This window comes from Chenopodium album, chromosome 11, assembly GCF_948465745.1.
Source record: "Chenopodium album chromosome 11, dcCheAlbu1.1, whole genome shotgun sequence".
NCBI classification, from domain to species: domain Eukaryota; kingdom Viridiplantae; phylum Streptophyta; class Magnoliopsida; order Caryophyllales; family Amaranthaceae; genus Chenopodium; species Chenopodium album.
Window position 1 is genome coordinate 36,004,073 of NC_137844.1, and position 10,382 is coordinate 36,014,454.

At 27.3% G+C, this 10,382-nt stretch overlaps 1 protein-coding gene across 1 annotated transcript; it reads left to right on the forward strand.

The window, feature by feature from the left end:
* Nucleotides 1–802: 802 nt before the first annotated feature.
* Nucleotides 803–9,935, forward strand: LOC145566549 (protein FAR1-RELATED SEQUENCE 5-like). The gene is made up of 5 exons (XM_081625934.1): nt 803–893; nt 3,413–4,407; nt 5,602–6,397; nt 7,989–8,290; nt 9,915–9,935. Exons 1-5 carry the CDS (start codon nt 803–805, stop codon nt 9,933–9,935), a joined length of 2,205 nt encoding a protein of 734 aa, XP_081482060.1.
* Nucleotides 9,936–10,382: the final 447 nt, after the last annotated feature.

Sequence of the window (10,382 nt, forward strand, 5' to 3'; positions counted from 1 at the left end):
ATGATACGTAGTACAACAATACATAATTGATAATTCAACCTTTTTAATTCGAAACGTTTTGCGTGAGACCGGACTCACGTGAGTCCGGGCTCATTAATTAAAAAGGCGCGGGCCTGACCAACCCGACCAAAGCCCGCGCGCCATTTTATAAATTGTCTTAATTTTGTCGTTTTCATCATTTTAATCTTTTTCATAAAATTTCGAGCGCCGTCATTCATTGAAATTCAACCACTTCATTTTCCCAAAATTTCATAAAATTCAAATCTGCAAAATTCATATAATTCAAATCTGCAAATTCCAGAAAAACATGGAGAAATCAAACAATAGGATGATGATTGAAGGAGATTCTGATTCACCTATAGAATCAATTTGCAGCTCAATTACTGCTGAAAAAGGTACAATCTAATTCATAATTTTCTTTGCATGTAATTTCAAATTTCATATAATATTGATTTCGATTTATAATTCGCATGATTTCAGATTGTATTATACCGATTTTGAAATATGAATTTCGACTTATAATTCGCATGCAAGCCAAATTGAATTTCAGATCGTATTAAATTTCAATTTAATATCAGATCATATTTAAATTGGAGTTAATTTCTACTTATTATTACCAATTAATGCCAATCGAATTTCAGATTGTAGTTAATTTCGACTTATAATTTGAAATCAAGCCTAATTTATTTTCAGATACTCAGTTTACTATAGTATTCGATCGAATTCAATTTCAACTTATGATTTGCATGCAAAACTATTTTTGATAATTTCAGATTGAAATTCAAATATACTAACATTAATGATGAATGCAGCAGATAATGTTATTCTAGAAGAAAATATAAATGAAGAAAGAGATGATGCAGAAAGAGATGAAGATACTGCAAGTATAATAGGTATACAGATAATTCTATTTTCTGACTAATATTATCTTAAACCTAACTAAGTTATAATACATGAGAATATTATTATCCTAAAACTGACTATCCATATCTGTTTTCTGACAATAATTATCTAATTCCTGACTAATATATGCTAATTTCTGACTAATGTTATAAATCTTAAAACATTAAATTACTCTATTTAAATATTCATATTATTATTCCTGAATATTATTATCTTTTTTCTGACTAATATTATATTAAACCTGACGAGTTGTAATGTATCAAAATATTATTATTTTTAAACTGACCATACATATCTTTTTTCTGACAAGAACTATCTAATTCCTGACTAACATGATGTAATTACTCTATTTAAATATAGATATTATTATTCCTGAATATTATTATTTTTAAACTGACCATACATATCTTTTTTCTGAGAAGAACTATCTAATTCCTGACTAACATGATGTAATTACTCTATTATTATTATTATTCCTGAATATTATTATCTATTTTCTGACTAATATTATATTAAACCTGACGAGTTATAATGTATCAAAATATTATTATTTTTAAACTGACTATACATATCTAATTCCTGACTAACATCATGTAATTCCTGACAAGAACTATTTAATTCCTGAATAACATAATGTAATTCCTTGGTATAATAAATTTTCAAACATTTAATTACTGACTATTATTATCTATTTCCTGACTAATGTTATCTTAAACCTGACTGAGTTAATTTTATTTCTGAATTTAATTCCTGTTTAAGATATGCTAATTCCTGAGTATAAGCTACTGATATCATCAACTAAAACAAAAAAGAAAATAACATCAACCAAATTTCCAAAAATAAAATAACATCAACCAAATTTCCAAAAATAAAATACATAAACTAAATTTCAAATAATAAAATACATAAACTAAATTTCCAAATTATATATTACTGAAATGTTATTTAATTATGATAAAGTACAAAACATTGAAAATAAACTACAAAGATAATCTTCCTCAATTTTAATTCTTTTTGCCTCTCTGCATGGATGATTTGCCTCTTCTCTTTTTCTCTTTAATTTGCTGGCATCTTCTTCAGCAAAAACAAAACGTAATCCATTCAGAAATTCAGCCCAGTCTTGCACCATGCCATTATGAAACCCATAACCCTTATGCCTCATAATGTCATATGCAACCCACCATTCATTTGAATTATGATTTCTTCTTACTGTTTCTGGAATCCAATATTTATAATACCATAATTCATTATAATATCTACATGTACAGTTAATCATTGCCTGGGCTTTGAATGTGCACCTAGGGAAAATATGCATGCAAAGTATTTCTTCAACAGCCATTGCTGGATGTGCATCTTCTAAGGCGTCAATTGGGTGTGGGATTTGATTAGCCATCTAAACAAAACAAAATGAAAACATAAATCATAACAAAACTCAATAAAACAACAGTAACAAAGGTATAATCATAATACGAAAAAAAATATACCTTTTGTAATAGCAGTAGTTAAATTCTTATGAGATTAATTAAAATTTCTAACTGAAGCAGTTTATATGAATTTTTGTTTTTGTTTTTTTGAATATAGTTTGTTAACAATATGGTTACTTATATATAATGTTAAGAATGTGAATAGATGCAGTGTTTTGGAAGAGGGAGAGTCATACCTTTTCAATTATGTCTTTTCATTTATAATTAACCTCTTTTATAGTAAATTCATTTCATTTTTATTCAATTAATTTTATGTCTGGTAAATGATTTTACGTGTTTTTTGAAAAGAGAAGAGGGAAGGTCATGAGTTATTAAATTCTAATTTCCTGACTATATTTATCTTAAACCTGACCATATCATTTATGTCCTCAGTAATTATTATCTATTTTCCTGACTAATATAACTTTATTCCTGAATATTATAATCTAATTTCTGATTCGAACATTATTTTGATATTTTGACTATTTTTTGTTACTGAAATTAAATTAATATTATTCCTGATTGAAACAAGTTTATTCCTGAAGCATACAATTTAATTTCTGATATATTCAAATTAATTCCTGACGTACATATTTTATTTCCTGACCAAAGAAATCTTAAAGCTGACAAACGTAATCTTATTTCTGATTGAAACAATTTTATTCCTGATATATAATCTAATTTCTGATATCATAATATTTTAATACCTGACATACAAAATTTAATTCCTGACAAAACAAAACTAATAAGTGACATAAATAATCTAATTCCTGAAAAAATAATCAACAACATATTATAATCAGATACAAATATTATTATTTCTGACTTATATTATCTATTTCCTGATTAAATGTAAACATAATCCTGACTGAGATATTTTATTTCCTGACTAGTATTTAATAATTCCTGATTTAAATAATGTAATTCCTGACGACATGATAATACTTAAGTATCATAAATTTAAAGAACATTTATTTACTGTGTATAATATTTTATTTCCTGACAGAAATAAATTATGATATGTTTCATATATACTTTTCTTGCAGATTATTACAAATATGAGAAGGATGAAAACATAAGTAAATGTCTAGCAGGTTATACTGTATCAGACTACAATGAGGGATTTGTTTTATACAAAGCTCATTCAAGGACTGTTGGTTTCAGTGTCAGAAAATCAACAAAGAGAAGAGATAATAATGATCAATTGTATGAGTTTTATTTTAGGTGTTCTAAAGAAGGGCATACAAAGGGTAAAATGAAGATGGCAGCTGAACAACATTCAGTGGAAATACCCATATTGGGTAAAACTGATGAAAAAAAGAGAAAAGATAGGGAGGTAAATGAGACAAGAACTGGTTGCAAAGCTCATATTCGTTTCAAGAAAACCAAAGAAGGAAATTTCGAAGCTGTTACACATGAGTTGGAACATAATCATGAATTGGTTATAGCAGTTCAACGTAATCATCTAAGATCAGAAAGGCAAATATCAGCACCAATGGGTGAACTAATTGAAAGCATGGTTGAAAGTGGTATCAAACCAATGGATGCTTACAATTATATCACCAATGAAGCTGGAGGAGAAGAATGTGTAGGTCATACTAAGAGAGATCACCTAAACTATGTATCAAGGGTGAAAATGAGTATGGTTGAAGGTGGAGACATGCAGAATGTATTGGATACCCTTCAAGAGAGAGCAGATAATGATCCTTCATTCTTTTATAGACTGAAATTTGGAGAAGAAAACAATGTCGTGAGCTATTTTTGGCGAGATTCTCAAATGCTTGAAGATTTCAAAGCCTATGGTGATGTTTTAATCTTTGACACAACATACAGAACAAACAAATATGGGTTGATATGTGCACCATTTGTTGGTATAAACTGTCACTGGAGAACAACAATGTTTGGATGTGCATTCATAAGTGACGAAAAGACTGACACATTTGTTTGGCTTCTTAAAATTTTCAAAAAGTCGATGTGTGGAATCGAACCAAAATCAATCTTCACTGATCAGGATCTTGCAATGAGTAACGCCATACCAGAGGTAAGAATTTTATTCTTCATAATATATTGTTCCTGGATTAGAATAAACTTAATAACTGATAAAAACAGATCAATACTTGACAGAAATTATATAATTCCTGATAAATATCTGTTTAATTCTTGACTAATAATATATATTTCATGTTCATAATTTAATGTAATATAATTCCTGATTAAAAATATTTAATTCTTGACTAAAATAATATAATTCCTGACGAAAAATTATTAATACTAAAAAAAATAATCAATATATGAATAAAAACCAACAAAACCACATCATTTTAAACCATTACTAAATAAATCTTTTGATAATAAAAACAGGAAATACAGAAACATAAACAAAATAGCATATCATATTTTCCATATATTTTAATGATATTGATTGTGACTATAAATTAACAGAAAATAAAAATAAAGAAAAAAAACCCTAAAATCTTAATCTTCTTTATGTTCTTCCTCAGATATTAACCTTGTTTTTTCTTTTGATCTTCTTTTTGTTCTTTCTCTTCCTTCTTGTGTTGATCTTCTTCTTTCTGCTTTTTGTTCTGGGTTTCCTGCCATATCTCTTGTGCTCTCTTTCTCTTGCTTAGTTCTTCGATTTCATTCTTTTCAACCTTTTCATAGAGTTTCATCAATCCATTCTTCATTTTATCTCTTCTATCCAACAGTTCATTTAACTTTTTTTCAAAGTTATCAATTGCATTTTCTTCTGGATCGTTTGTTGAGGTAGAAGACTGAGAATTGTTTTGCATATTTGACAAATATTGAGGATCGTTTGATGAAGTAGAAGACTGAGAATTGTTTTCCATTTTTGAGGAATATTGCAAAAAAAGTTTGTTGTAGTAGAGAGAATATACCAAAGTACAAAAACATGCAAAATGTATGAGTAAATAATACTTTTATAGACAAAGAAAAAATATTAAAAAAAAAGATAATTTTTAAATATATTCCTTTTTATTATTATTACATTGTTTTACCTATGTTATCTAATTCCTGAGGAAAAGTTTGTAATTCCGGACAAAATAGTTTTAATTCCTGATTATACAAATAATCAAATTGCTAATTTCTAACTCTGTTATGCCTGAGAAAAATATACTAATATCTTACATAATTTATGTAATTTCTGACTAAATGTTTCTAATTTCTGATTATAATAGTCATATTACTGACTACAGTAATTTTAATTTTGTTGCAGGTTTATCCAAACTCAAGACATAGGCTATGTCTATGGCATTTGCAAAAGAATTTTGTCTCACACTTTGGTACTTTAAAAACAAATCCTGAATTCAAAAATATGTTTCACAAATGCTTAAGTGGATGTGATTCTGAATCTGACTTTGAAGATTGTTGGCACAAGATGGTTCAAAAACATGGGCTAGAGAAAAAAGAATGGTTTGATAGGTTATATGGTCTACGAGATAAATGGTGCACAGCATTGAGCAAGGATATTTTCTCAGCTGGAATTCTTTCATCTCAAAGGGTAGAAGTAACAAACAGAGCAATTTCATTTAAGGCCAACAAAACCACAAAGCTTTTGGAGTTCTTTCATATTTTTGAGGCTACTGTGAAAAGATGGAGAAGCACTGAAAAGAGTGACAACTTCAGATGTACTACTGAGAGACCAAGAACAACAACAAAGATATTAAAACATGCAGCTGAAGTTTATACTCTAAACATATACAAGGATTTTAGGCTGGAATTTGAAACAAGTCTTGGAGCATATGCAAGAGAAAAAGCCACTTCAATGCAATATGTCAAATTCTTTGATGTTTCTCTTGATGAAGATTATATGCACACCTATCAAGTCATATATTACACTCAAAACAATGAGTTTATGTGTTCTTGTATGTGCTTCACAGAGACTGGATTGCTGTGCTTTCACATTATCAAGATAATGCAAATGTACAGCATACATGCTATACCAGAGAGATACATTCTGAAACGTTGGACCAAGCTTGCTAAATCAAACATTTGGGATGGCAGTGAATTAGGTACGTACATACTTTGTTATTTTAAAATTAATTTCATGTTTATTTAGTATAAAAAAATATCTTTATTCCTGAGATAAACATTTTAACTACTGTCATAAATAATTTGCTGACATAGATTTTCTTAATGTATAATACATGAAAAAGATAATAATATTACTGATTGAAACAAGTTTATTCCTGAAACATACAATTTAATTCCTGATATATTCAGATTAATACCTGAATAAAATTTAAAATACCTGACATACATATTTCAATTCCTGACCAAAGAAATCTTAAAACTGAAAAAATATACCTTATTCCTGATCCTCTCTAATTTATAATAACTAATTTCTGATTGAAAATTTTTTATTCCAGAAACAATCTAATTCCCATGTAGTCAAAAATTTTAAATACCTGACAAACATAATTTAATTCCTGACAAAACAACTCTAATAAATGAAAAAAACAATCTAATTCCTGAACATAATGAACATTGAACAACATATTATAATATTATTATTCATGAACAAAATATTATAATAACTGATACATTTATTATTATTTCTGATATAAAATCATATTTATTTTACACATAAAATGATATAAATATTTAAAAACTTATACATTGGTACCACTTCCTCCTTCATTAGGAAGCCTTTCAGTACCATCAGCATTAAAAATTCTAATATAAATGTTACAATGATCATGATAAACATCAAGTCTGTCTCCAACAACTATGTTGTTTGCAGCTACAAAGTTTTCCCATTCACGATCAATCAACATACCACCACAACCTGTATTTTCTGGTATGCTTAAGACTCTTACTTCCCAATGTCTATCTTCTCTGCCATTCTTCCCAGCAAAGACTCTAACAAAGTTCTTGAATTTCAGAAGAAAAAATTTCCAATCATCAGGAAGACCCTGAAAGAAAAAAAAATCAATTTTAATATCATTTAATCTTTACTAAAAACACAAAACAAATTTATAAATTTAAAAGTTAATGTAATATATTTACCATACTAATGCGATCAATTGGTTTAACAATAATTGTACACTTCTCCTTATTTGCGTAGAAATCAGCCATTATTTTGATGATAGATTAGATGAAGAAAAATATTAGTTATTTTTACAAGAATGCACCTTTTATAGAACACAATAGAGGTTGTTATAATATAACTCTTTTAATAGAAAAAACTTAATTTAGAACAGCCTTTAAATAGAAAAGAGTTATGTATGAACATTAATAATTAATCTGTAATTTAACAGAAAAATTTATTAACTTAGTCAAATTAGAATGACTTTTTAATGATGCAATAAATGACTTTTTCTACATTATAATGAATTTTCAATGAGGCAATAAATTACTTTATTCTGTTTTGTTAGACTTTTTGCAATAATTTGACATTTCTACTGACAATTAAAATTTATCAGGAATAATATCAATTTTGTCAGAAAATTTATGGCTGAAACAGAAAATAAAAATATTATCACATAGCTCGTTGCTGACTTTTATTTTCATAATATAAATAATTATATTTCTGATATTATAATATTATTATTCTTATTACTAACAAAAATGTAGTAATCTTTTTTTTTTTTTTTTTATTAGGAAATTCAACCACAGATTATTCATTAATAAACACTCCTTGGAGGCAATCAATAACAAAGAATTTTTACAACCTTGTGACAGTATGCCAAGGGAATGAAGAAGCATCAAAAATATGTGATGATGCTTTGGAACAAATATACAAATCTGTAAGGCAAGTGTTCCAAACAAATGAAGAAAAAATTCGTGAACTTGATGAAGAAGAAGAAAGAAGAAATACAGTTAAAGATCCAAAACGACCAAAAACAAAGGGAAGGCCAAAGAAGAACAAAAGAATTAGAGGACATTTTGAAAGAAGAAGAACAGCAACAAGAGATCCAAATGAGTTTGGAACAATAACTCCTAATCCACAACTCATTTAATTTATCCCTATTGCTGCCTTCTCCTATCATAAAGTCAATCTTCAAATTTTTTATTTTATTATTCAAGATAATTGTAAACAATACTATATTTTGCCATTTTGGGGTTTGATTACTCCTGATTAAACTAATTTTAATCCTGATTTACACAATTCATGCCTGATTTAATTTTTGATAACTCAATTTTATTACTGACTATTACATTTTAATTTCTGATAAACGAGTTTTAATTCCTGAGTTAGTTCTTGACTTCTAGAATCTTATTCTTAAATAAACTAATTGTATCACAGACTAACTCATTTTAATTCCTGATTATAAACATCTTATTCCTGACTAAGTCAAGTTTATTCCTGACTGACTGAACTCTATTCCTGATTAAAAAAATCTTAATCCTGATTAACTTAAGTTTATTCCTGACTAATTCAAGTTTATTCTTGTCTAAACAATACTATATTTTGCCATTTTGAGGTTTGATTTTACTTCTGAAAAAAATTATTTTATTTTCTGATCAGATAAATGTTATGCCTGACTAACCTTACTTTATTACTGACTTTAAAAATCTTATTGCTGAGTAACTGAAGTTTATCCCTGACTTTAAAAATCTAATTTTATTCCTGACTAAACTAATTTTAATCCTGATTTACACAGTTTCATGCCTGATTTAATTTGTGATAACTCAATTTTATTACTGACTATTACATTTTAATTTCTGATAATCGAAATTTAATTCCTGACTTAATTCTTGACTTCTAGAATATTATTCTTAAGTAAACCAATTGTATTACTGGCTAACACAATATCATTCCTGACTTTAAAAATCTTATGTCTGACTAACCCAAGTTTTTTTCTGACAGACTGAACTCTATTCCTGATTTAAAAAATCTATTTCCTGATTAACTCAAAATTATTCCTGACAGACTCAACTCTATTCCTGATTTAAAAAAACTAAATTCTGATTAACTCAAGTTTATTCCTGAGTAACTCAACTTAATTCCTGTCTAAATGAAGTTTATTGCTGACTGACTCAAATTTATTCCTGACCAACAAAATTTTATTCTTAACCAAAAGAAATTTATTGCTAAAATAAATCAAGTAATTTCTGAGAAGAGTAATTTAATTTATGACAAACATTTTATTCATTTTAAGTTTGATATTTAAAATTTTTAAAATTAAAATTTGATATTAATTTCTGACACAAGTAGTTTAATATATGACTAATATATAGATGTATGATTAACAGAAAACGGATTTAATAGAAAATATATACATATGATTAATAGAAAATATAAGTATCTATACAAAAGAAAAATAATGCCTAACTACAAAAAAAAAAAAAAAAAAAAAATATGTACATGTATGATTAATTGTTTAAAAAAAAAAAAAATCTAATCTTCCTCTTCCTCTTCCTCTTCCTCTTCATTTTTCTGAAGTTGTTGATCAATTTCCAATTGCTGCTTCTCTTTTTCATCTTTTTCTTTTTGTTTTTGCATCAACTTCCACTGCCTCTCTTTTTCCCTTTCAATGGCTTCCTTTTCTTTTTGATATTTGGCCTCTAGCTTCTTTCTTGCAGGTTGAGCTTTCCAAATTTTAAGCTTGTTAATTGAAAACTCAATGCAATCATTCCACAATTTCTTCCGCAAAATATTCTCTTCTCTTGTAGCCATTTGATAAGCAAGTTGGCATCTATATATCTTCCGATTTTGCTTCTATAAATTTATATAAAAAACAATATAAGAACACTAAAAAACAGTAGTTATAAATCCAAAAACAAAGGAGAAAAAATACTTACATATTTCAAATCGACAAGACCTCCAGATACACCATTGTACTTTTTCATACACATTAATGTAAAAAGGCCACAATCCTCATTTTCATGGCTTGTTTGCCATGTAAACTTAGGTTCATGCCAATCCAATTCTTCCAAGTTTATGTCACCATGTCGATGTTCATGCTTTTTCAGAAAGATACCAACAGCTCTAATCTGTAATTATAAATATATAAATTATAAAATTTAAAAGCATCTAAAAATATAATTTTC

Excerpts from the sequence above, each read along its gene's own strand:
- LOC145566549 (XM_081625934.1), top strand. The coding sequence starts at position 803 with ATGAATGCAGCAGATAATGTTATTCTAGAAGAAAATATAAATGAAGAA. Across the intron at positions 6,398-7,988 it reads TTGGGATGGCAGTGAATTAG|GAAATTCAACCACAGATTAT; the intron begins GTACGTACATAC and ends TTTTTTTATTAG. Across the intron at positions 8,291-9,914 it reads ATTTTGAAAGAAGAAGAACA|GTTGAGCTTTCCAAATTTTA; the intron begins GCAACAAGAGAT and ends TCTTTCTTGCAG.